Below are 27,132 nucleotides of genomic sequence, written 5' to 3' on the forward strand. Positions count from 1 at the left end.
CAGAATACAAACACATAAGAGAAAGAGTCATTTTAGACTGATCACTTATGAAGAAAATAAAACAAAGTCATGGTCTAGATGATGACAAAGGTTGAGGGAGTGGCACTAATTTAGTCTGGATGGTTGGAGAAGTTTCTCTAAGGAAGTGACATTTGAACTGAGATCTGAATGATCAGATCTGGGTATCTTTCTGTATCTCCCACAATGCCCTAAATGTCGTATGTATTTGCTGACTGACAGACCATGGGGTCTCAGGGGTGGAAAGTTCCTGAAGGTTATCTAGTTCAGGTCCAATCCTACATAAGTTTCATCTCCTGATAGTAGGCTACTGCCCCTCAAGTAGGACAATCTGCCTCAAGGTCGCCCAATTTTCCCACTTAAGTTGGTTCTCAAGATTCCCTTATGGAGAGCTACAGAACCAGCATTTACTAGGTGCCTGCTGTGTGCCAGACACTTCCATACCCAGTATCTTACTCACCTCTTACCTTGTAGTTCTATTATTAGTCCCATTTGAAAGATATAGCAAATTCAGAAAGTTTATGTCACGTGCCCAAGGCCATCCTGCCAACAAGTGTATAGTGAGCAGTACCTGACGCCCAGGCTGGTGCACCTTGCTACCACCCCTTGTTCCCTTCCTTCTGAAGTTTAAACCATCCTGCTCAGGCTTTAGAAGTTATTTGAGACTCCTAAACTCGGGACTGACTTGATTTCATTGGACCTTTTGTGTTATCATTACATGAAGACAGAGATCATGTCTGACTGCAAATGCCCCTGGCTGGACAGTCTCATGCTTCACTCAGGCTCCTTTCTCCAAGGGACTCCCTCACAAGCCCTGTGTGTGTGTGTGTGTGTGTTTGTGTGTGAGAGAGAGAGAGAGAAAGAGAGAGACAGACAGTAACAGACTGATGCTGTTTACTTTCTTGGTCTATAGGCTAAGAGGTCATGCTGATCCCCTGTATTTTGACCTCTTCTCTCTCCCATCAACCCTCAATCTGCTGAGTCCGTTCTGCTTCCTCCTTTACTCCCTCTTGGGGGTTCGACACCCCGTATCTGCTCCTTCGTGCCCCAGAGGGGACCTGTTAATCTGCTATACCTCCTCTCTCCCGCAGAATCCTTCTCAGTCACAGGGCCAGGGCCTGCAGCCCTAGAGGTGGAAACAGGGAACAGGAACCCGGGATTCTGGGCGTCTCTGAACCAGCCCATTGTGAGGGGCACACGCCCTCATGTGTTCGCTCGGGTAAATTCAGCCTGAGATTACAGCACAACCAAGGATCCTAGCCTTTCTCTGCCTGCCTGTGCCATTGCCTCCCTGGCCTTTAAATCAGTCTAGGTCTTGATGATTCCATCCGGTCTCACTCCAAATGTGATGCCTCCTGGCCATCACCCCCTTTGTCTCTCTATCTCTTTATAACGACTGTAACTACACAACAATAATAATAGCCACTCTTCGCCAAGCATGTAGTATGTGCCAGTGGATTTATATGCATCAGCTTGTTCAAGTTGCACAGCATCCCAATAGGTAAGTGTAATTTTCTTGGTACATAGTTGGTACTTATGAATGAATGAATGGTCTCTCCCCAGTTCATCACAGGGCAAACAGAAGCTTCGGGAGGTCACACAAGTAATAAGGGTCAGAAACAGAATTGAAATCCAAGCCTATTTGATCTCAAAACCTGGGCTCCCAAGCCATATCAAGATGCTTCTAACACCACTGCAGCACCTTGAATCCCAATCCCCACGCCTGTGTGAGGGAGATGCTAATGGATGTGGTTAGAGATACTGAATTTGAAGTCAGATAGCTAGTAAGCAGGCACCACCACTTCTTGGCTTTGTGATTGTGGCCAAGTTACTTCTCTGTGCTGCAGCTTCCTTACTGGTAAATGAGGATAATAATCATCACAACTCGGATGGACCACTTTAATGAGATAATTACATAAAGGGCTTAGCATTGAGCTTGATACAAGGTAATCACTCAAAAAATGTTTGTGATGGTGATGCTGGTCCCTGAGAGAAACACAACATAATAGTCCCTTCTAGACTTTCTCTGAACCTTGCTCCTTACACTGTTCCTTCCATCCCATATATCCATTACACTGGGCTGAAGGGTGGCTACCACACATATATGTCTATGCCCTAATACTTGGAACTTATGAATATTATCTTTGGAAAAAGGCTCTCTCTTTGTAGATGTGATTAAATTAACGATTTTGAGATGAGGATATAGCCCTGGATTATGTGGGTGCATTCTAAATTCAATGATAAGTGTTCTTATAAGTGAGAGGCAAAGGGAGACTTGAGTATCAGTATTTAAGCATGGTTAACTTTATATCATAGTCTTTAGGTTATGGGCTATCAAGGGAAGGATTAAATATCCCTCAAGGACTATCCCCTCCTCTGGAGATGGGGTTAATGTACCTTAGGTTGTAGACAGGATAGCTGTATCACGTTGGCAGGATTATAACCTTGTTATTGTCTTTATTTAGAGATGACGTATGGTTAAAGAGATGGATATGGGTGCCAAGTAGACAAGGGGGTGGACCTGTGATAGCTAATTTTATGTGGCCACTTGATTGGGCCATGGATGCCCAGTATTTGGTCAAATATTATTCTGGAAATGTCTGTGATGGTGCTTTTGGACAAGATTAACGTTTAAATTGTAGACTGAGCTCTTGTAATAACCTATCATGGAAAAGACTATGAAAAAGACCATATGTATAAATATATCTGAATCACTTTGCTGTGCACCTGAAACTAACTCAACATTGTAAATTAACTATACTTAAATTCAAAATGATTTAAAAATGAAAATATATCCTGAAAAGAATAAATTGCTAGACTGAGTAAAATAGCTTGTCCTCCATAATGTGAGGGGCCTCATCCAATCAGTTGAAGGCCTGAATAAAATAAAAGACTGGTCTTTCAATCTTACTTTATCTTACCCCAAGTAAAAGAGAATTTTCCTTTCTGCCAGCCTTCAAACTAAACATCAGTTCTCTCTGCCTGATGGCCTTTAAACTGGCGTATCAGTTCTTCCTGGTTCTACAGCAGTCTGCCAATCTCTGGACTTGAACTGGGACATTAACTCTGCAGATTTTGGGCTTTCTAGCCTCCATAATTGCATAAGCTGATAAGCCAATTCATATATATATACACACACACTATTGCTGCTGTTTCTCTGGAGAACCCTAACTAATACAAGGAGGAAATATTTTTCAACTCATTCTGTGAAGTAAATATTACTCTGATACCAAAACTAGACAAAGACATCATAAAGAAAGAAAACTACAGAGTAAACCACATCCAGTAACATATAAATAAAAGGATTAAGCGCTACAAACAAATGGGATTTGTCCCTGGGATACAAGGTTTGTTTAATGTCCAATAGTAATAAAAAACAAAAACCACATGATCTTCTTAATAGACACAGGAAAAGCAGTGGATAAAATCCATTATCCTTTCATGATAAATAATCCCCTCCAAACTCAACAAACTAGGATAACATAGGAACTTCCTCAACCAGATAAAGACCATCGACCAAAAAATCCACAGTTAACATCTTATTTAATGGTGAAAGACTGAGTTCTCTTCCTAAATTATTTCTAAATTCTCTTTCTAAATTCAGGAACAAGACAAGTGTGTTTGCTCTTGCCACCACTATTCAATATTTTACTGGAGGTTCTAACCAAGGCAATAAAGCATGAAAAAGAAATAAAACACATCCAGATAATAAAAGCAAAAGTAAATATTTACCTCTATTCACAGATGACATCATCTTATATATAGGAAAGCCTAATAAATCTACTAAAAGCCTGTTAAAAGTAACAAGGTAAGCAAAGTTTCAGGATATAATATTAATGTACAAAAATGTGTATTTTTATACTCTACCAGTAAACAATGTGAAATGAAAGTAAGAAAACAATCTCATTTATGACACCAAAAAAACTTAGGAATAAAATTAACAAAAGAAGTGTGCAAGACTTGTATTCTGAAAACTACAGAACATTATTGACAGAAATTTTAAAAGACCTAAGTATATAAAAGGTCATCCTCTGTGTTCATGAACTGGAAGGACAAATTGTTCTTACAATTTAATAAGGAAAAAAACCCCTGAAGTGTGGAGAAAAGGGACCCTTCCTACACTGTTGGTGAGAATGTAGTTTGGTGCAGCCACTATAGAAAACAGTAAGGAGATTCCTTAAAAAACTAAAAATAGACTTACCATATGATCCAGCAATCCCACTCCTGGCATATATCTGGAAGAAACTCTAATTTGAAAAGATACATGCACCCCAATGTTCATAGCAGCACTATTTACAATAGCCAAGACATGGAAACAGCCTAAATGTTCATCAACAGATGACTGGATAAAGAAGTTGTGGTATATTTATACAATGGAATACTACTCAACCATAAAAAAGAATAAAACAATGCCATCTGCAGCAACATTCATGGACTTGGAGATCATCATACCAAGTGAAGTAAATCAGAAAGAGAAAGAAAAACACCATATGATATCACATATATGTGGAACCTTTAAAAAATGACACACATTAACTTATTTACAAAACAGAGACAGACTCACAGACATAGAAAACAAACTTATTGTTACCAGGGGGAAAAGGAGGGGTGGAGGGATAAACTGGGAGTTTGGGATTTCCAGATGCACACTATTATATATAAAATAGGTAAACAACAAGGTCCTACTATATAGCACATGGAGCTATACTTAATATCTTGTAACAACTTATAATGAAAAAGAAAATATATATTTATAACTGAATCACTGTGCTGTACACCAGAAACTAACACAACATTGTAAATCGACTATACTTTAATTAAAAAAAAGAAAAAAGAAAAAAACCCATGAAGGCATAGGAGATGAATATGCAAAACCAAGAAGAAATGCAAATTGGCTAATAAATATTTGAAGAGGGCAAAAAGACAGCTGATACGGGCTAATACGTCTGTGGCACATGCTATATACACGCTTCACATGTAGTAACTCCTTTAACCCTCACAACAACCCTATGGAGTGGGCTCCCAGCCCCTCACAGTAAATGCCACAGACTACCCAGGACGCTGTGACACTCCCACTTTATCCCTGCCTGTCTGTTGACCTGTGTGGAGTGATGTGCGCCCCCACAATGCCCATGTGGGTGCTACTGATGCCAGTGGCGTGAATTTATCCCAGAGGTCATTGAGGGTATCAGGAGAGCTTCCTGGAGTGTGTGCTTCAGGCAAGTCTCCTGAGTCATTATTTCTGCAAGTACAAGTTCAGCTATGTGCTAGGTGGCTGTGTGTGAGCCCATCTTCTTTAGAGCTTCTATAGTACAAATATTCTGTGTGGCAGGATCCATGCACACCCATCAGCATTAGCAATCAGCTAGGCTGGGAGTGAGGTTGTCAGCTACTGATGAAAGGTAGATTGCCCAGCAAGGGCACGTACGCTTCTAGAGGAAGACCACTATGCTTCTGCCCAGAAGCGGGCCTTGGGTGGCCCTTCTGGCTGGGTGAGATTTCCTGCAGGAAGCAGTTCTATTCTGCACCAATGTGAGAAAAAAAATGGGTAATGAGAGTCACAGTGGCCTGCACCTTATTGCCTGGCTCGGGTCATTTCCGTCTGGACCTTTTTAAAAGCAGGTGTTACCAATCCACTTTGGCCATAAAAATCCCTTCATCAAGTGTCCATGGAAAAGTCCAACCTGAAACTTGCAAGCTCTGCTCCCTGCAGAATGTGCCTGAGAAATGGAATAGGCTGCCCACTTTCCAGGGCTGTCAACTCCAAGCAGGGGCCTTGTCAGAATGCTAGTGATGGGGGCAGGTAAAGGAGGGGGACTTGAACCACCTCAGACCCCCCCATAATAGGCTCTTTTTTCAGCCCAAGCAGGTATTCTTCACTAAGAACCAAGTTGGGGGAGTGTATAGCTCAGTGTAGAGTGAGCACTTAGCACGCATGAGGTCCTGGGTTCAATCCCTAGTATCTCCACTAAATTTTAAAAAAATAATGTAATCCCACCTCCCCAAATAAATAAATAAATAAATATTAAAATTTAAAAATAAGTTTTAATAAAAGTGAAACCTTAAAAAAAAAAGTGACTGAAAGAGTCTCAGGGGAGCGGCTTACCTGGGGAAGGGGAGGGGAAAGAGTCCCTCAGTTTCCACCAAGGTCACCAGGCTGGACAAAAGCAAAATGGCTCAGGGAGGCCACGGACAAGAGTAAGGCTCAGGTCGGTGGTCCCGCCGCTCAGTGTTGTGTGTTGATCTGGGACAGTTTGCTATCAGATTCTTGTACCTGGCAGGCTCCCAGGGGTGGCCCAGCAGTGTTTGTGAACTGAACTGACCCATGTTGGATCCTGGGAGGGCCTGGGTATTCTACAGGTAGCAATCTCTGATGACTCTTTCCTCTGCAGGCTTGGATTCTTGACTTTTTCGGATGTCCATTGTTCACAGGAGTATCCTAGTTGACCACAGCCTCCTTGGGTGACAGGACCTAGGAGACTGCTTTCCCTGCTGAGCAATCTGTCCTTCTGCCAAATGAGCAAACTAGAGAAGAATTACCCTGCAATGAGAGAAATGACAAGGGAAATGGATGCAAAGCTAGTCTTTGCATGCTCTGTGGAGACACGGTCTTTGTTGTGGCCCACACCATACCATGTTGTCAGGGACTGAGTCGTAGTCATCCCCACATCCCTTCTAGGGATAAAGGCATGTTTGACTCATAGGAGATGGATGTACCTGTAGCTTGGAGCCAGAGAAACCTCCATCAAATTTTGGGGCCTGCCACTTATCAGACATGAAATGTTAATTTACGTCACTTGACTTCCGAGAACACCGGTTTCCTTGTCTGTATATAAAGTGGCTTTGAATAAGAAAACAGATTCAAACTATATGGAATGTAATAGGTGCTCAGTAGATGGTAGCTGTCATCACCACCACCATCATCATCATCACCCACACCATTAGCATTTATTGTGCACCTCCTGTATGCCTATCCCTATGCTTGGCTTTGATGCAGAAGATAAAGAAGAAACAGTCAGTGGTTTCTGCCCCAGGTTAGTACAAAGTGGGATAGCTAAGATGCACACAAATATTGAAATCCAAGTACCAACTGGAGGCATATGGTCAGGATACACAGATAAAAGGAGGGAACAGATCTGCAGGCTAGGGCTTTCCAGGGAGGATGCTCAGAGGAGGCGGGTGCTAAGGTAGACCTGGATAGATTGAATTTCCAGTTCTGGGAGGGAGGAGGGGGAAGAGAATAGAGGGTGTTCCTGTCTAAGCTCAGCCCAAGCCAGCACCCGAAGCTGGGAGTGTTCCCCATCTTCCTTTGGGCTGTTGGGGGCCAAGCTCAGTGCTGGGTCAGCTTTTGGAATGCAAATATCGGGCTGGCCACTGGGGGTCGACAGAGATTGAGGAATAGGGAGGCTATGGGGGGAGTGAAGATATCCTTGGGGACTCTACCCCTTTGATTCAACAACCTGCCTAATGTCTCATTTCTCCACCTCTGAAATCTCACCTCCTCCCTCCCTTGTCTTTAGAGTCCCAATCCCCTAAGACACCCTTAGTTTCGAAGCTCCAGAGCTTCCTGCCTTCCCCACGATGGCCCCAGGACAGCAACTCCAAGAGGAAAGTTCTCTCCCTCTACATCCCCAACACCACTTCTCCTGGCTGAGTCCTCGGGCTGCCATAGGCTCTGTTTTGTGTTCGGAGAGAGGTCACAAAAGAAAAACAAGCCTGGCCTGGTAGATTTATGTTCCTCTGAGCAGGGTGGCTTCCTAGTGCGGAAGATGCTGGGTTGTTCGTCAACTGAGGTTTCACCTTAGCCCCAAGTGGGACAGTGCTGGGGAGGTGGAGATTTGACAGGGGCCGGGTGGGGAAGGCTGCTGGGGAGACTGAAGGCTTAGAAAGAAACTGGGCCCTTCTTGGGAGGGACACTGAGCCCCTGATTAAAGGTGAGAAGGAAGGTCTCAAAACCAAGCTGGACTAAGTTGTGAGTGGGAAGGGTAGATTTCAGTGTCAGAGATCCTGGCTCAGTTAGCTTAGGGGCAGCTGGAGGGTGGCGGTCCTGGGTACCATATATCTGCTGGTGGTTATCTGGCTAGCTGGGTCCAGCCCCTTATCTGTCCTCAGGATGCCCCTAGAGGCTCATGAACTTTCTACCAGTAGGCTTGGGTTTAATCAGTTGAGAAAGCCCAGAACCTGACCCTTTAGCCTTTCTGGTAGGGTGGGAGGTTGAAAGCCAGCTCATAGACTAGTGAGGGGTCAGAGCTAGGAGGACCAGAGGGAGGAGGAAACATTCCTCCTTCCCTCGGCCTCTTGGGCTGTCCAAATATTTGCTTGGCTTGGGGTGTTCCTCCAGGGGAACTTTATTTACCGTGTTTACAGGGCCTGACAAGTCCAGTGTGTTCTCTAAGGAGCCAGGAACAGGATTGGGCAAAGATGCCATTTCTGCAGCCAGCATCATCCTCCTCCAGGGCCTGCGGGCTCTCTGAGATGGGGAGCTAAGCTGGAGGCAGTGACAGGTGGGGACCATGGCTGTTCCCCTACCCTGAATTCCAGAGCCCCTGACAGTGATGGATGGCCCAGCTTCTCTTTGCACATTCCCCAAGTAACTGGAGTGAAGGAGAAACAGGTGGGCTGGGCTGGATGCTGTGGGATTGGGATTCCCCATCCCTACAGCTGCCCTCCACTGGGCCGGAGAGTGGAGGACAGGAGGGACCACTAGAGGAAGCTGAGCCCAGATCAGTGATACAAAAGAGGTCAGGGATAGCCAAAGCCAAGGCCTCTAAGGAGCCCAGAATCCCAGCTGAAGTTCAGAGCCCACCAGCTATGCCATACTGAGCCACCCTCTGGCCCTCAGATGCCCTGTCCTAGGTTCTTTTCCTGAGCAGGGGCAAGCCATTTGCCATTATGGGGCCCGAGAGCTTGGGACAGATTTCTAGGAGTCCAGGGTAGGGTAACAAGGTATAAGGAGGGGAGAAAGAGGGAGGGAGGGGACAGGCCCATCTCCAGAAGAGAAGGGGTCCTCCTACCCCTGGTGTCATCCTGCCAACAGCCTGACCCGGAACCAGGCTAACGCCTGTAAGATCAAGGCAATCTCAGCACAAACACCCATAAACCAGGCCTGAACCTGGGGCAGGGACCAAGGAGCAGCTAGGTGTTGAACGTCTGAGACCACCCCCTCAACCACTGGGAATTGTTATGGCTGCAGTGAAACTAGATTAGCAGGGCTTACCCTGCTTGATCTGCCCTAGCCCTGGGGTGTGGTGCAGCCAGGAAGGGGAAGGAGGAAGAGTAGAAGGGCTTGGGTCCCACCCTGGGCTTGCCCTGAGTCTGTCCTGGAGAGACAGTGACTTGGGAAAAGCAATGTATTTGTAGGGAGGGAGGACAGCCTGAACCCAGCACAGACCCCAGCTGGTCTCAGCTAGGGGGTGGTGAGGGCAGAGGGAAGGCCGAGAGAGAAAGGGGTTGTGGGACCAAGCTGGCTGAGTGAAAGACGGCTTCACAGGCTGGCTGGCAGGGGCGGGGAATGCAGCCAGGTGGCACCTGGAGCCTCAGTTTTCTCTTCTTTAAAATGAGCCTATTGAAATCAACCTCAGGGATGTTGTAGGAATTAAACAGAGACAGCATAGCACCAAGGGTGCACCCGGCTATAGTGCCCGGCCGACAGAAGGTGTTCAAGAAACAGGGCTCTCCCTCTCCCTGTAGGGAATGGCTGGGTATATCTGTGAGGAGACTGTGGGCAGAGACTGTGGATCTTTGAGGTGACAGACAGGAGGCCTTAGGGCAGGCTGGGGATGACTGTAGACAGAAGAGAGGGCTGCTAGCCACGCTGGGTGGCCCAGCTGGCATCACCCCGGGGTATGCTTCCTGCCCTCTGACCCTTCTGTGTGCAAGGCTCACCCCTTGGCACACACTCCTTTCCAGAGCCCTGGGATATCCGAGTAGAGTCATGAGTAATTGTGCAGCTAAATGGCCCAGGTTTGAATCCTGACACTTCCACTTCCTAGCTGTGTGGCCTTAGGTGAGTGACTTGCTTTCTCTTATCTCAGAGTCACAGGTGAGGAGCGGTCAAGGACAAGGGCCATGGAAATTGAGAAGGGGGTGTGTGTGTTCATGCATGTGCATGGGACAGTGACATGAGAAAATGCGGAGGCAAGACTATGTCTCAAGAGGGCGGGAACCAGGCCTGTCAGCTGGTGCGGCATGAATGGATTGGTGGGAAAGACTAAAAGTTCAGGTATGAATATGTAAACGTGTGAGACTCTGAGGGGAGTGAAAAAATGTGTGTGTGGCGCACAAAGCCTGTGTAAACGGGTGAGAACATGTGTGACCGGGAATGAGGGTGTTTCTGCGGGAGGCTCGGCGGAGGAATGAAAGTTTCCATTCAGTAAGCACCATGGTGGGCCGGCTGTGATGCTAAGCCATTTTTCTGCATTATCTCACTCACCGCTCAGCACAGCTCTGGGCAGGAGAGATGATCTCCAGGTTACAGAAGAGCTAACTGAAACACAAGGGGAAGCGACTTGCCCAAGGAGACCCAACTGATAAATGGTTAAATCTGTGACTCTGAAGTTCACACCCCTCTGCCTGTATCCCATGGGTGTAGGAAGCTGAGCTCTGTTGCTTTCTGGGGGCTGCAAGATGCCCGAGGCCTCCTGCAGCTGCTGGATGTTCTTCTGCATCCCTGGGTCCAGGAGGCCCCTGTATACTAAGATTGGTCTGCTCGGAGTTCCTTGAAGGCAGGACTTGGTGGGTCTGCTCTTTGAATCACCAGCTGAGAGGCAAGCACAGGATCAGTGGTCAGGAAACACTGGTGGACTTGAACCCTAAGGGGTGTGTATGTGTGTGTGTGTGTGTGTTCGGTGACACTGACCTGGGAGGCTTGGGGGAGGGGTTTGACGGCCACTGGAGTAGGGATAGCTTGGATAAGAGAGGGTCCACATCCCCCACAGATTCTGACTTCCTCTCAGGCCTTCTTGAGGAGTCATTTTTCCCTACCTCAGGGGCATGAATCACTACCTTGGAGACCCAGTTAGGGTGGGGCAGGAGGTGGGGGCTTGGAGTCATTGGCCCTGGCTGTGGCAGGGAGTAGGCCTGGCCCAGGTACTGAGTCTCCGGTAGACAGGTTGGGGCAGAAAGGCTGTTTCGTGACTAGGGTGACCAGCGGGCAGAGCAGGCCTAGACATAGAGTCCTCTCTTTCCTCTGTGCCCTCCCCACCCAGGATGAGGTGTTGGCACATTCAGGAGCTCCTGTCTTTCCAAGTCTGGCAGCACAGACTCATCTGCCCCCTTCCACACCTGGTCTCGGGCTGGCCTCCTGAGGGGCACTGAGCGTGTCGGCAGTGGAATCTGAGGCTGGTTCTAGGATTGGGGGTGGTGATTTTAGCTGGGAGCTTGGTAATGTAGCCAGGAACACAGATAAACTTTCCTGGTAACCTCTTGGAGGACTGTGAGTAAAGTCCTGGCCATCCTGAAGGTTGCTGCTTTCCAGACATGAATCAGCTTTTAACCAGGAATGAATGAAGTCAGTATGGTATAGGGAAATAGGCATAGGCTTTGGAGACAGATAAGCTTGGGGCCAAATCCTGCTTCCACCACTGATCAGTTCGATGACCTCAGATGGATCACTTCTCCCAGAGCCTTCGTTCTCCCCCTTGTGTAAAATAGGGATCATGGAGCTCATCTCAAAGGATGAGAAAGGAAATGTCTCTACCACGGTTCTTGACACACAATAGGTACTCAATAAGTGGCAGGCCATTTTTCCATACTCAGGTTTTGACGTCCTGCCATGCACTTTGGGCTATCTTTGTCTCTAAGCTGGACTATTGGTGTGTCCCTCACGTTGTTTTTGTCTGTCCTTGCACACACCCCAATAAGGGGTCCAGCTGGGAGCTGGAAGATCCTAAACAGCTCCTCTTCTTCCCTTTCTATTCAGGCCCTTCTCATCCTCCAAGCCCTGTCCCTGAAAGTGGGAGGAGCCTACTTCTCCATTTTTACTCCCCCTCCAAACAGAGGTCCATTCTATGAGCCAAAGAGATCATCAGAAGATCCAGTGAGAAACTCAGTAGCTCAGCCTCCTACTTAAGCGAGGTAAGGCCAGGAAACCGTGCAAATGGCAGGCCACTTCGGGAATGTCACTCACCTAATTATCTCCATAAAGAAGCAGCAAGGAAACTTTATGTCCTCCGAAGTCTCCGAGCCAACCCCAGACCCAGATCTTTCTCCTAGTGCTCTCCTCTCCTCCGCATACCGGGCCGCGGTTCTTGCCAAGGCCACCACCCATGTCCTGGGTCTTATGCTCTAGCGCGTGTGCCAGGCTCCCGTGTGCCAGGGTCCTGTTGGAGTGGGCGCTCTCAGTCGACCTCAAGCGCCCGTAGTGCTATGGAAGACCAGTAGGGGGAGACATTAGCACGTGGGTATGTCTGTTGGGGTCCGACAGGGGAGAGCGGGTCGGACCCGGAGCGTCTGAGCTATGGGAGGGAGCCAAAGTTATAAGCAAGGAAGCGAGGAGGGGCGGGGAGAGTGGGCCAGGGCTGGGAGACAAAGACCCAGATGGTGAGGCCGGGAGGGGCTGGAGTCCGGCGTCTTGGGGCCAGAGCTCCCGCTTTTGCTTTTTCAAAGGGCGCCTGCCCTGTGCCTTTTCCTCTTTGCCCTCCAGGTGTCTTCCTTTATCGAGGTGCCCTCTCATCTCTGCTGGCCTATCCAGGGGCCTTGCCCGCGCCTTCAGACAGGATAGGACTCGAAATTTGGGCCTCTGGTGTCCCACAACGCTCTTTTCCAAAGTTGAGATTCCCAAGGCCTGGTCCACAGGCGAAGACTACATCTCTCCCCCCACCCCTTCTCCTATTTGACCCCTCTGAGACTCCATGACCCACCACTATCAGTTTGTCTGTTCAGGACTCAGGGTTCATGTACAAGCGGACACTGCACTGTGAGGGCGAAGGAGGAAAGCCCACCAGAGCCCTACGTGAGACGGGACCGAGAGTAAACAAGCTATCCTTGCCACGGAAGTGGGCACGCAGCAGGACATCAGGGCTTGCGTGTGTAAAAAGAGGATGGCAGTGCTTTCCAGGGAGATTTGTGACAGGGCCTGCCTGGCCCAGTTCAGTGGCCTGGAGTGTTGACCAGGCGCACAGGGGTGAGAGCAGGCCGACAATTCTAAAGGAGCACCAACTTCCCACGGGCTGAGCGCTCTGGGAACAGGACTAGGAGGGACCCACCCCTAACCACACGAGCCGCACACTCAGATTGGTGCCATCGGCCGCGCGGCGTCCTTAAGAGCTCCCTGAAACCCCGCCCCCTTCCTGTTCTGGGGGCGTGGTGCGGGGCAAGGACCCCGTGACGGAGCTTGCTATTGGCTAAGACGAGTAGGGTTGGCCTTGCGTTCGCCTGAGCAGGGGAGTAGGCAGCTCAGCGGCGGCGGAGGGAGTCTATGCGCGCTGGACAGCAGTGGGAGGTGTGTGAACCTAGCTCTGGCCGCAGACCCTCGGGCGTAATCGCCGGGGAGTTAGGACTCGGCGACGGGACTACCGGGCCACCCGGCCGAGGCTTCAGAAGCTCAAACTGATGGGACTGGCTCGCTCAGCAACGTCTCCCCGCTCTTCGAAGTACACTGAGCGGGGCCCGCGCTGAAGTAGAAGCTGTCGAGGGGCGCGCAGCCCGGAGTCCCAGTGTGGCCTGGAGGAACGGAGCCCGTGCCAGGGCGACCCGGTCGGGAGCCCCCAGACCGAACTCGTGTGGTGGGGAGACTCCCACTTTTTCCCAGGGGTGCGGATCCTGGGACGGTCCAGGCGTCGGGGCGGCCACCGAATCCGCAGCGGGGAGACCCCGTCGGGGAGAAGGCGCACAGTCCCAAACAGTCTCGGGGAGCCAAGCGGAATCGGACGGGATCACCCGGGGGCGCAGAGCCCCCGTCGCGCTTCGTGCGGCGGAGAGGCCAGGGGACCGAGCCCTCGGAGGCCGCAGCTCATGCCCAGGTTGGGGGCGGCTGCCCAGTGAGTTCTCCTGGCCGGCCGGGCGGAAAAGAGCGACACCGAAGCCGGCGGGAGGGGAGCACTTCAAAGCCGGCGGCTGCGGAGGATGGGCGCCTGAGCGGCTCGGAGCGCAGCGCGGCACGGGAAGGAGAGGCCAGCTTTGCTGAGGAGGCGCCAGGGGATCCCTAAGTGCAGCCTGACCCCCGGGAAGATGGCCCGGCCTGGGCAGCGTTGGCTCGGCAAGTGGCTTGTGGCGATGGTCGTATTGGCTCTGTGCCGGCTCGCCACGCCGCTGGCCAAGAATCTGGAGCCTGTGTCCTGGAGCTCCCTCAACCCCAAGTGAGTAACTTATCTGGTCTGGTCCCTGAGGGTGGGAGGCACTCCTTTGGGGTGAGGCCGTGTGCCCCCGAGTGCCTGTGGGAAGGTGTTCGGAGGAGGAGCGGCGCCCCATTTTGTCTCTGGCTTTTTCGAGTGTGTTTCCCTGCGGGCGGGCGGGGCAGGGTGCGGCGGGATGGGGTGGGGGCACTTGGCTGGGTTGTGACCCCTGGGGTTCCCAGCCCTCTCCTCCGCACGTCCCGAATCAAGTCGAGATGGTCGCGCCAGGCGGAGCTGGGAGTCCGAGCGCTCGAGAGCGCACGGGAGAGATGGGTGGGGGAGAGAACGCAGCCCCCTCTTGGGGCCCCTGGGAACGTGGCGGTTTTCGCCCAGAGCCGCTCTGGGGGCGAGCTTGACCTGGGCGGGGAACGAGACCGGAACACAGATTCCTCGTTTGTTTAGCTGTGAAGGGACCGCTGCGCGGGACCCCAAGCTTGGGGCCGCTGGCAGCGCCTGTATCCCTATTCGGGCTTCTCCCATTTTCATTTCTCTTTCTTCCGTTTGCCTCCCTAGCTTTTCGCTTTACCGTCTTTTCTAGCTTCCCCCCCCCCGCTTCTCCCTGCTGGGGCCATGGAAGGGCGGGCGCCGCTCCCAGGCTCACAAAGGCGGCGGGTGGAGAGGGGTGGAGTGGGAGAGGGGTTTTGTTGGAGGGGGGCTCGATCCAGCGCCCGTCGGGGGTCCAATGGAGCCGGCGGCAGAGCTTCCAGGGCTGACCTGGAGGAGAGTGGCGGCGGAGCTGGCTGAGGGAGGGAGGGGGTGGAGAGCAAAGGATTCCTGCCCAGGCGGGTCCCATTGGACCCCCACCTTCTGTCCCTCAGATTGGGGAGCTGTGCTTATCTTTCCCCAACGGGGTGGGGAGGCAGCTACCTGGAGGAGATCCTTTCTTTTCTTCCTCCTCCTTCCCCTTTACAACCCCCACCCCCCAGCAACACACACACCTTTCAGGGCGGTGGCTCAGTGGTTTCTGAGCTGTTAGTGGGAGTCGCTGCGCTGTGTAGTGACCTCTGTACCTTTTCCTCTTTTGGCATCTAGGACTCAGGTTGGAACCCAGGGTCAAAATTGCTTTTCCTTCCTGCTTTCTGGAGGTCCCAGGGGTGTGCAGATATCACTTAGTGGGGAACTGGGGGCCCTTGGCCTGCCTTGTCTGTGCTCTGTGATTCCTGTATCTGGAATCTCTTCCTGTCCACTCTCCTGGGCTCCCTGCTAACTTCCCAGGCTCCTGTCCGCCTTAGCCTCTTAGGTTCCAGGGGCGTGCATCTCTCAGCCCTGGAGTTTGAGAGGGTGGCTTCTTTAGTTCTCTTCTTCTTGGATTAAGGTAGGGTCCTCTTTATTGGTGGGTGGGATGTCTCAACCAGGGTCAGGGTAGAGAGCTCCGCCTCAGTACAAGGAAAGGGATTGACAAGAATTTCTCCCTTACCTAACAGCCAAACTGGACGCAGTGCTCTCCTAACAGCAGGGACTCAAAATGGTCTGGGGGCCCTGGGCTGCTCAGCCCAAGAGGAAAGGTTGTGAAGTGCCCAGTCCTCCCCACCCCCGTAAGGGTGGAGGCTGGAAATGCTCTCTCTTGAGCCAGGAGAGCTGAAATCCGCCTGGGGTAGCCCATCATAGGGGCTCATGGGAGTGACCTAATTGCTCTCTCGGGTCTCTAACCAGAGATAGCAGGCAGCTCCACAGCTGGAAAGGAGCCCTCCTGCAGAGTGAGGGGGGTGGCTGGGAGAAACAAGATCTCCCTGAGCTTCACCCTTTTTGTGTTTTGAGCCTTTAGTGCTCTGGGCCAGTTTACAGGTTTTTTGAAATCTGCCCCCATCCCCAATCCACTTCAGGCTGAGAGCAGGCGTCCTGTGGGTGGTGGGGGTGGTGGCTGAGGACTCAGTAGGACTTGCACAAATTCCATCCTGTAATTGAGCAGACCCTGGGAACAGTGGGGGCCTGATCCTGGTGCCCCTGCGTGTGCCCCCCCCACCCAGTTCCATCTACGCTCAGGGGTCTGGAATGCAGCCTGTCTGTGTGTGTTGGTGCGGGTTGAGGGGCAGGAGGACAGGAGGAAGGCAGTGCCCTCAGCTCCCCTCTGAGTGCTGGGGGCTGCCTCTGCCACCGCGCCCAAGCCTCAGGCTGCCACAGCCTTTCAACTAAACAGTCTCTTTCGGTCTATCTCTCCCTCTTTGCCTCCTGCCCGAGTTCTCCCTCTCAGGTCCTGGTCGGTTCGCCCTCTCACACCCTGTGTGAGCCACGTTCACCTCCCTTCCCCAGCTAGGCTCGCCCGCTCTCCCTCTTTCTCACACTCCCTCTCACTCTTAGTCACTCTCTGCCTCTTTTTCTCAAGTCCTTTTGTTTCTCGCACATGCCCGTGCTCTCCCTCACAGGCTCATTTTCTCTCTTCCCTCCCCTCTTCCTCCCGGCTTTTGGTCTCTCTCCTCAGTCCTGTCATGAGCTGGCAAACCCCTCTCACCCCCCCCAAAAAAATCTCCCAGTGCCTATAAACCCTGCTTAATTGCTTCCTCCTTGGGAAAAAATCAAAATAAAGAAGTGGTGGGGCTGGGGGTATGTTTCCAGGTTCCAGGGCATGGGCAACCCCAGCCCTGACTGGGAGCGGGGAGCTGGAAGGGCTGACTCCAAACTCCCAGCCTCTTTCCCAAATCGGTGCTGGGGCCTTCCAGGGTGGTAGTCCCTGAGTAGCAAGAGCTTCTGCCTCCTTAGCCCCTCTGGTCAGCTTTGCCTGATGAGTGCAGGGTGGGGAGGTGGATTTGGGCCGGTAGAGGTTGGGAGGAACCAGAGTACACACGTGCTCTTGGGTCGGGGGGAGGGCTGTGATGGAAGGTCCTGGGCAGCCCCCTCCCCCAGCCTCCTCCCCTGAGAGCTTGGGGCAGCCGGCAGGCCTCATACTTGAGTCCTCAGCCAAGTCCAGCTGCTGCAGTTCAGTCTCTCAGTCCTGTTCTGACCCCTTCCTGCCCCCCACTCAGGTTCCCCCACCTCCAGGGAGTGAGAATGTGCCTGCGATCACATTACACCTTCCCTGCAAGGGGGTGGGGGCGGGGGCTTCGGCTTGGCATCCGGGACCCTTGACTCCATCCAGCATGGGTGGGGGCAGCTGCAGACCCCAACCCAGGCTTGCCTGCTACAAGCCAGAGTGTTGGCCCCAGCCCCCTCACAGCTGTTCCAGCTCACAGTCCTGGGGAGGCCAGCTCAGGGGGCCCCTTTCCGGGGCGGCTAGGGACCTGACCTCTTCTACTCTGTGGCTGATTGGCCACAGGTGGGGGCCTGAAAGTGATGGGAACCCAGCAGCTCCTAAAGTTCCCTGTTCCCCTCCCTCCCTCCCTCCACCACAGGCAGCCAGGCCAGGGCACAAAGGGCCTTGTAAGGCTGGTCTGGGGGCTGACTTGAGGGTTCCCTTTCTCCCCTCAGGCTCTCCATTGCCTCACCGGCTCTGCTGGATGGGGATGGGCGGGCCCTGATACTACTGTGCATCAGTGTTTTCTGGTGTTAGGATTATGGAGCGGGTGGGCCAGCCAGGAGGCCGCTGGTTGCCATGGGAACCCCAGGTTGGGGGTAGGGTCTACCCTAGGATTATTAGAGGAGCTGAGGTAGGGGGATGCTCCGCCAAATGCATTCTGGGTTCCTTGCCCTGTGCTCCGTAGATAGCAGCCCCTCCTGGGTGCATTTTTGTGGTAGTCATTTTGGGTAGGGGTGCTAGCAGTCAGGCGTGTAGTAAGCTCCTTTCAGCTTCTTCTAAATGGGACTGTGCTTGGTGTGATAACAGTCAGGCAGCAGCTGGCTCCTTCCAAAGCATCCTCAGATGTGAGCTCACTAGATGTTCCCAGTAGCCCTGGGAAATTGGAATTGCCCCTATTTTCCAGATGAGGAGGCATAGGCCCAGAAAAGGGAAGTGACTTGTTTAAAGTCAGTCAGCTCATAGTGGGGAGAGCTGGGCTCTGTGCCCTTCTTTCCATGCCATCCTGCTGCCTGGGAATCTGGGAAAGACTGGGTTTGGGAAGATGTGCTGGCTCTTGCCCCCTTGGGTTCCCCTCTCACCTCACAGATGTGCGTGCATCTGTCCTTGTGACCCAGGCCCTGCCCATGTGGGATGAGCAGTGCTTAGGCTGCCTCATTTGACTTTGCTAGGCCTTCCTCTGAGGGCAGCCTGCTCAAGGTGACCTGATCCAGAGGCAGCCAGCTCACTGCTTGGCACTTTCGCTCCCGAGCTCCGAACAGCAGCCTTGGTTCCTCTCTGGGCCTGGTATCTCATTTCCTCTCAGGGACCTCATGGAAAGCAGGCAGCAAGGGAGGGGGTGTTCAGCTCTCCATGGACCCTAACATTGGCCAGGTGGGGCAGAGGGGAGGCCTAGTTTAGTGTTGGTGGTGAGGGGTGACTTTCTCTGGGGCTCTCCTGGCTTCCCTGCCTCTGACAGTGTTGTATGTGTGCCAGGACCCAGCTGCTGTACCTGCCCACCCACGCCTGGGCGGGCACTGCTGGGACACGCCAGGCCTGCTCCTGCCGCCTCGGGGGCTGGGTGGAGCTGGGGGAGTGAAAGAGGAGCCTTTAATTTGGGGGCTCCCCGCCCTTGCTGGGATGAGAGCAGGCTTGAGCTCTGGCTTGGGGGTCTGTCCTCCACTGGTCCTGCCACCCTGGGGGTGCAGGCTCTGAGGTGCCAGACTTAGCGAATCAAGGCCAGGGCTGTAGTCTTCTACCAACCTTGGGCTGGTGTGGCCTAGGACCAGGCTCTCCCTTCAGCCATTCTCTTTGACCACAAGTTCCTAGAGCCTGGGGGAAGGGTGAGAGGGAAGTGTAGACCTGATACAACGTGGGCAGCTTTCTAGGCACGACCCTCACAACTACAGGCTCTTCGGCTGTGGCTTGTCTGTGGGTGGGTGGAGAGGGGCTCAGCTCACTCAGCTCGATGAAGAAGTAGGGGGACAGTTGGCCTCGTACCGGTACCAGCTACGGCCCCAGACCCTTCAGGCTTCTCTCCCAGGATTCTTTGCAGCAGTCATGGCGTTACTTCTGAGCTCAGTAGGCAGGCTTGGGGAGAGACTTGGTCTAGGGTAGAGAGGAAGATGCAGGCCACAGACAGGCGCCTGAAGGCTCAGGCCACCTCCCCCAAGTCCTTTTACTCCCTGGGGTGGCTCCCTGGGGTCCCAGGGCTATCAGAGGCTAAGGAGGGAAGGCCTCAGGGGTTACCATGGTGACCCGCTGCAGGCTTCCTGCTGGGCCATGTCAATCCCCTTATTTTCCAGAAAAAGGCTTTGTCTGGGGGTGGCCTCAGGCAGGAAAGCTTGGCTTGATAATGGGGGGAGTTGTAGTTATTGAAAAGTGGGAGGTAAAGAGTCTAACTGGGCAACTCTCTTCCTCCTCCTCTCTGGCCCCTACTCCTAACCTGGTGTGAAGGGCAAGGTACATCTTGCAAGGTCCCCACTGTGCGGGATGACCAGCATCAGACCTGGCCTCGGTTGCCCCTCGCCACTTTCTTGGGCTTTTCGCAGGCCCAGAAGCACTTTTCGCGGTGGTGGGGACAAGGCTGAGAAGGCACCATCACAGGGGACCAGGGTCAGAGAAGGCGGGTCTGATCAGGCTCCTCTCCCTTCTGCACTTTCAGGGCAAGGTGAGTTTCCCTCTGTCAGCTGCTGTGCAAATGAACTTATGAATATTTATGAACCCTGTTTCCTGAGGTTGACAAGAGTCCGAGGGATGTTAGGGGCACTAGTCCTCTCTTCTCCCCCGTCCCCCACCCACTATTTAGACATCTGTTTCCTCAGTTTCTCTGGGTTCAAGGTAGAACCCCAAGTAGGTGGAAGCCCTGTGTTCTGATTCCAGGGCTCCAGAGCCTGAGGGGCAATGGGAGACTGTGTTCAGGGCAGACAAGACTCCCTGGTGTGAGTAAGGTGGGCCCAATAGTTAGAAAAGTGAGCTTTGCAGGCCCTGTGTCTATCTGCTGTCACCTCCAAGTAGGGTCTTGTGGATATGCAGCTGTCCATATGGATTCAGCCAATATTTTAGGTCCTCTTAAAACCCTAGGGGTTTTAAGGTGAATTTAGTGTCCTTCAACAGGCTTTGAGCACCCTTCTTCAACTGAAAGATTTGCCTGATCACTCATTCTCTCACATGAGGAGCCTAGACTCAGTGGGTCTTGAAGGTTCTTTCTGGCTCTAAGATGTTAAAAGTTGTCTAATCCTGCTCTCTGGAGGGAACCAGTATGAGGACTGGAAAGTAAAAAGTACCTTGGGAATGATGGGGGCTTCAGTGAAACTTCTTGGCTTTTTGTCGTGCATGGAATGGGGGCATTTTCTCTCCCATGTTTGTGTGGGCCTCCATCCCATGCTTGCTTCCTTCCCAGCCCTCTGGAGTATGGTAAAGCCAGATCCCAAGAGGGGAGGCCGTCTGGTTGTGGCCTTTACCTTCCTACACAGCAAGATGGCAGGTCCCAGCTTGGTGGAGCCTCACTGGCCATGGAGAGAGTGCTGCTGTTCTTCATCTGCTTTATCTACTTGCTCTAGTTCCCCTACTCACCTCCTTGGGTATCATTTCTCTCCCCTGGGTGAGGACACTGAGCTCCCAGTAGGCCCTCAGGAAGTGGACCATAGTCTTCCACCATCAGCTTTGTTCTGTGGAACCACTGTCTTCAGCCCCTCATTGTCCTTCCTGCTAGAAAAGTCTGACCCCTGTTGGAGAAAACCCACACTGCTTGCTGTGACCCTCACCTTTCAGTCTGGCCCCAGCTGAGCTTTTCCACCTCTTCTTCTGCCCCTCTCTACCCATCACTAGGCCAATCACTAGCCTGGGTTTTGTGTCCCAGCCACTGCTGTCCACTCTTGCTGTATGTTGACTTCTTATTCTTCCCCTAGGACCCGCTTTCATACAGCTCTTTCTGGCGGACCATCTCTGACCATCCTGTCGGATGAGCTGTCTTCTGCCTCTCACTGCCTCCAGCCCTTGTCTTATTTTTTCAATGGGGGTACTAGGAATAGAACCCAGGACCTTGTGCATGCTACCATGAGCTCTACCACTGAACTATTACCGCACCTCCCCACCTCAGCCCTTGTCTTTTAAACCAGCATCCTTGCACATAGCCTCCAGATAGCCTGCTACTGTCTGGGCTGTAGCTTGGGCAATTTGCTTTTTGACCCACACCAGATAGTAAAGTCCTTGAGGATGGGGCTGTATCTTCCTTTCCTATTTCCCACCCAAGAAGTAAGACTGGGCTCATGGGTACCACTTGGTGTTAATATTGGCCTCCTGCCTCAGCAGACCAGACTATTTCTAAGCAGGAGTCAAATGGTTGAGTGCCTACTGTGTGTTGGGTGTTCTCCATATCCCATTGTGTCTCCCCTCCACGATCCTGGGAGGTGGGGCTCGTCCCACCTCCAGTTTGTAAGTGAGGACACTGAAGCTTAGGGTGATCAGGCAGCTCATCCAAGGTCTCAGAGTTAGTAAGAGCCACCATCTATCTGACTCCAAAATCTGTCTTCTTTCTCCTACATCATACTGCCTTACTCCCAGCTCCAGCCTGCCCAGGCTCAGACATGGCTGAGAGAGCACCACTTTCTTACTGTGCGCTTTAGGCAAGGACAGGGTGATGTGAATCGGTGGCCATGGACGGCTGCCCTCCCTTGCTATTTCCCAGTGCCTGGCCTTCTGGATTAGAAGACAAAGCTGGCTCAGGAGACTTTTGTCCATCTCCTCTCAGGATCAGGAGCAGAGGCACTGTGGAGGTGGGGGGATTAGAATGCAGGTGAGCGAGGTTCCTGGGGCCCTGTCTTAGATGATCTGTTGTCCCTGCTCGGACCCCTTTTTCCGGGCCTCTGTTTTTCTTAGCAGTGAGACTGGTCAAGTTTGGGGATTTAGACTCTTGCGTTATGGAGGTGGGATGGGCCCCAGTAGGATAAGGGGCAGTGAGAGTGGGAAGTGCAGAGAGCTGTGTGGAGCTGCACCTGGCTAGAGACTGTGCCCATTACCCCTTGGCTCCAGGCCATGCCTGTTTCTATCTCCCCATCATGCCCAAGACTAGCAATGATGGGGGAGAAGACATGGGTCCCAGACAGGTTGAGCACCACCAGCCATTGGCTGGGAGCTGTGGGGGTGGTGGCCAGGGCATGTGTGGGCTTGCCGTGCGTGTGTTTCTGTGTGTGTGTGTATGTGCACGTGCACATGCACACACACATATGCTGGGGAGGTGGCAGCTGTGGCTGTGAAGGAATATGAGCGGGCTAGGGGTGGGAGGAGGACAGGGCTACCACCTCCAGGCAGCCCAGGCCTGACACCTTGGTGCCCAGCCCATCTGCCACGTCAGCCCCCTGCAGAAATGCCACATTAGGACAAAGGGCTCCCCCAGCTAGGCAGTGCCCCACCCAGCCAAGCAGTCAAAGCCTGGCAGCCTTGCCCATGGGCCACCCCTTCCACACCCTGCTGGCAGTGTGGTTCTCTATCCCCACCCCCAGCCTGAGGATGGAGGAAGGACAGAATACCTCTTCTCGCCATCTTTACCCAGTTGGCCCAGCCTGGCCCTCATCGTCTGCTCCCCTGGTCCTGGGGATGGTCTGGGACTCCCAATCCTGAGGCTGATGATCTCTTCCCTCCTTGGCAGGTTCCTGAGCGGGAAGGGCCTGGTGATCTACCCAAAGATTGGAGACAAGCTGGACATCATCTGTCCTCGAGCAGAAGCTGGGCGGCCGTATGAGTACTATAAGCTGTACCTGGTGCGGCCTGAGCAGGCAGCTGCCTGCAGCACTGTGCTCGACCCCAACGTGCTGGTCACCTGCAATAGGCCAGAGCAGGAAATCCGCTTCACCATCAAGTTCCAGGAGTTCAGCCCGAACTACATGGGCCTGGAGTTCAAAAAGCACCACGATTACTACATTACCTGTGAGTTCCCGCCTACCACATGCTTCCCTGCTGTCCCATAGCAGTGGGAGCTTCTGAGTAGCACAAATAGACTGCACACAGTTAAGGCTGGGCCTGATCTGGTCCCCTTTGAAGACTGGTGTACTCTCCTTGTAGCCTGGTCTTAGAATTCAGGCCCCAGCTTTTACCAAGGGGCCTGCTGCTAGCCCGCCCTGGCTCTAGGAGGTGGGTGGGAGAGGACTCCGGTTCATGGTGCTCTCTTATTTTCTTTGCCCACCTAAGCTCTAATCTTGGGAAGGGCAGAGTTGGTAGAGCTTCAGCCATTCTCTTCATGGGAAACTGAGGCCCCAAGGGGTGAAGGGGCTTCTTTTGCCCTAGATCACACAGGGAGTGAGTTAGGGAGAGGACTGGGACTCCAACCCAGTTCTCCTGACCCCTAATCTAGGATTCCTTCCAGTCTGCATAGAAGCCTCCGTCAGCATACCAGTTCAAATTGCTTTGCCTCTGAGCAGCTTCGCCCAAGTTTCCACTGAGAAAGAAGCACCAGGGCCTGGTCATGATCGGGGAGCAGCACCCTTGCGGGAGGGGCTAGTTCCTAGATTCTGTTGCTAGTGGGAGGAGAGAAGTAGAAAGGTTCCCAGCTAGGTAGGAGCTGCTTGCAACTTCCCGACTCCCACTTCTATCCTTACGGGCTAAGCCAGCAGTAGGGCTTCTGGGCAGACCCCTCCCTCCCCCTGACTGCTCTGGCCTCTTGCTGCAGCCACATCCAATGGGAGCCTGGAGGGACTGGAGAATCGGGAGGGAGGTGTGTGCCGCACACGCACCATGAAGATCGTCATGAAGGTTGGGCAAGGTAAGCGCCCAGTCCAAGGGCTCCCCAGCTGGGGTTGTGCAACAGATGTTCCTGACTGGGCATGGGGATGTGGGTAGCAGAGGGGCCAGTAGGGGTAGAGGATCTGAGGTCTGGGATCTGGGCTGTTCTTGGCCCCTGCTAAGTAACTGAGGCACCTATGCTGCTGGGGTACCCCAACCTCACCTGTCTTCTCCCCACCCCCAGACCCCAATGCTGTGACACCAGAGCAGCTGACTACCAGCCGTCCCAGCAAGGAGGCAGACAACACTATCAAGATGGCCACGCAGGCCCCCGGCGGTCGGGGCTCCCCAAGTGACTCCGACGGCAAACACGGTGAGTGTCTGGGTGTCTCCCAGAGGGCAGAAGGATCACTCGGCTGCCCTTTCAGGCCCTGTCCCTGGGCTCCTGGACTGACCTCCCTCCCCTCCCTTCCCCTTCCACAGAGACTGTGAACCAGGAGGAGAAAAGTGGCCCAGGCGGGAGTGGAGGCAGCGGCAGTGGAGACCCTGACAGCTTCTTCAACTCCAAGGTGGCGTTGTTCGCAGCTGTCGGCGCCGGCTGTGTCATCTTCCTGCTCATCATCATCTTCCTGACCGTCCTGCTACTGAAGCTGCGCAAGCGGCACCGCAAGCACACGCAGCAGCGGGCACCCGCCCTCTCACTCAGCACCCTGGCCAGTCCCAAGGCGGGTAGTGGCACGGCGGGCACCGAGCCCAGCGACATCATCATCCCCTTACGGACTACAGAGAACAACTACTGCCCCCACTATGAGAAGGTGAGTGGGGACTACGGGCACCCCGTCTACATCGTCCAGGAGATGCCGCCCCAGAGCCCAGCGAACATCTACTACAAGGTCTGAGGGCCCCGGTGGCCTCGGCCCCGAGGGACAGTCAGCCGGGACTGCACCTCTCCTTCCTCACCCACGCCCCTCCCCTTGCCAGCTGTGCCCACCTTTGTATTTAGTTTTGTAGTTTCTTGGCTTTTATAATCCCCCTTTTGCCCTGCCCCCTGGGCTTCGGAGGGGGGTGCTTGTGCCCCCAGCCCCCATGCTCTTGTGCCTTCCCCCTCTGGCCAGGCCTCTGGGCTCTGCGGGGGCGCCCCTTCTTGGAGGGCAGGGTCGGATGCTGATGGACAGCAGGCAGGGACATACCCCCTGGCCCTGCCCCTCCCGCCCCCTTCCTCCTTCCCCAGGACTGCTTGTCCGCTATCATCACTGTTTTTAATGTTTTTGTGTTCATTTTTTAGCTGTCAACTCATTTTCATCTGTTTTTTTGAAGGAAAATGGAAAAATGGAAAAGGCAGCCCCTCCCCAGGCTTTCTGAGCCTGGCCTACCCCAGTATTGGGGGCCTGGGGCAAGATGTGGCCAGCAGGGAAGCATAGGATGGCATTTCTTTTATAAACTCTGTAGCATTTTAGGGGGGAGTGGGCAGGCCAGGGCTGTTCTTGCCCACAAGGGAAGACAGGAGTGCTGTTGGGCAAGGTGTCTCACCCTCCCCCACTGACCCTCCTTCTACAGTGCTGATCTTGGCAGTGGGGTAGTGGCTGCCACCCTTCCACCAAAAAAAAATCCCTTCCTTGTGGGATTCTTGGGCATCTCCTGCCTCCCTCACTCTCACGGTAATTAACGTCTTAATTGGCTGTTGCCTGGGGAACAGGAGAGCTGCTGCAGGCAGATGACCTCATGGGGGGTGGAGGGAGGTGAGGTGCCCAGGTGGCTATTTGCCTTGCAGAGCTGGGAGTTCCCCCCTCTCCCCCTTGCCCTGTTCTCCCCTCACTCTTGGCATCCTTCAGCCTGGTGGGGAAAGAGGCCCAGGGCAGAGAACCAAGCGGGTATAAGGCCAGGTGGCCTGCTCCTTTTCTGGGCTCTAGCACAGGTGGGTACCCCTCCCCATCCAGCCCCCGCCAACCCCCCGATCTTGGGCTGGGGCTTGGAAAGAGGAAGAGGCTTCCCAGGGATGGGCCAGCACGCCGTGCACTTTGACCCCGGCTCCTTGCCAGCACGGCTGCTAACAGACTGCCACTTGCGGGTGCCTTGAAGGAGCTCCCAGAGTGGCCATGGAAGGAGCTGGGCCTTACACCATCCACCTCCACACTGCCTCCTGGCCAGCTGCCCACCCCAGTGCCAGGTGGGAGAGGGAGCGAGACAGCCAGCCCCTTCCAGGTGGCAGTTGGAAGGGTTTTTTTGTTTTTGTTTCTGTTGCCATTTGTGTAAATACTAGTCTTTTTGGAAAAAAAATAATGTAAAGATGTTTTGTATAAACTCTGAATTATTTTCTTGTTGCTTTTTTCTTAGAAAAAAATGAGAACTAAAAAAAAAATTAACCACATGGAGAAATGGGTGTAAAATGGTGTCATGATGTTGGGGAATGAAGTGTATGTGTCTGAGTGAGTATGTGAGTGAGTGAGAGAGAGAGTCTGCGTGTGTGTGTGTGTGTGTGTGTGTGTGTGTGTGTGTGTGTATGAGATTTCCTGTGCCCAAAACACTGGTGATCTGGGCAGGTGTCAGAAGATGGTGGCTGTCCTAGCAGAGCAAGATGTTTCAAGTGCTCTGTGCCCTTCCTGCACTTGTCACAACTTCCTCTGCCCTCTCATCTGCTGGAGCCTGTGACCATATCCTCCTGTCTGTCCTGTTACTGCTGTGGCATAGGCCATGGGCATCTGCCGGGTCTGGCACTAGGCTCAGCTAGAGAGGGTTGATGGGGGAGGGGATGTTCCCATGGGGACCTGGGTGTGTCCACAAGTACTGCCACTACCTGGCTGGGGTGAGATCTGAGACCTGCTGGCAGGCCCAGCCCTGCCCTGCCTCAAGACACCTGGAGGTGGGTAGAAATAAATTCCCAAGAGCTGGGCTGCAGCTGTGGCCCACTGGGTACTGAGGCTACTTCAGGGCTGTCCAGTTCATTTCTTAGCCAGAAGAGTCTTCCTTCTCCTACACACCAGAGCTCTTACCATGGCATCCTCGGGGGCTTCTGGTTGACAGTTGAAGCCCTCAAACTATAGCAGCCCTGAGCACCAGCACCCAAATTCCCTCCCATGGGCTGACAGCCTAAGAGCGTAGTGAGGGCCCCAAAGAGGGTTTGGCCCCAATCCCACA

The 27,132-nt window shown here is 53.1% G+C and overlaps 1 protein-coding gene across 1 annotated transcript; it reads left to right on the forward strand.

The window, feature by feature from the left end:
- The first annotated feature begins 13,381 nt into the window (after nt 1–13,381).
- Nucleotides 13,382–26,373, forward strand: EFNB1 (ephrin B1). Its single transcript, XM_006215230.3, has 5 exons — nt 13,382–14,315; nt 22,928–23,205; nt 23,945–24,037; nt 24,242–24,370; nt 24,481–26,373. Exons 1-5 carry the CDS (start codon nt 14,188–14,190, stop codon nt 24,894–24,896), a joined length of 1,044 nt encoding a protein of 347 aa, XP_006215292.1. The 5' UTR covers nt 13,382–14,187; the 3' UTR covers nt 24,897–26,373.
- Nucleotides 26,374–27,132: the final 759 nt, after the last annotated feature.

Source organism: Vicugna pacos, chromosome X (genome assembly GCF_048564905.1).
Source record: "Vicugna pacos chromosome X, VicPac4, whole genome shotgun sequence".
NCBI classification, from domain to species: Eukaryota; Metazoa; Chordata; class Mammalia; order Artiodactyla; family Camelidae; genus Vicugna; species Vicugna pacos.

Bases quoted from the DNA above. Each gene is read 5' to 3' on its own strand.
- EFNB1 (XM_006215230.3), top strand. From the start codon at position 14,188: ATGGCCCGGCCTGGGCAGCGTTGGCTCGGCAAGTGGCTTGTGGCGATG. The intron at 23,206-23,944 runs GTGAGTTCCCGC...CTCTTGCTGCAG, and splicing joins CCACGATTACTACATTACCT to CCACATCCAATGGGAGCCTG. The intron at 24,371-24,480 runs GTGAGTGTCTGG...CCCCTTCCACAG, and splicing joins TGACTCCGACGGCAAACACG to AGACTGTGAACCAGGAGGAG.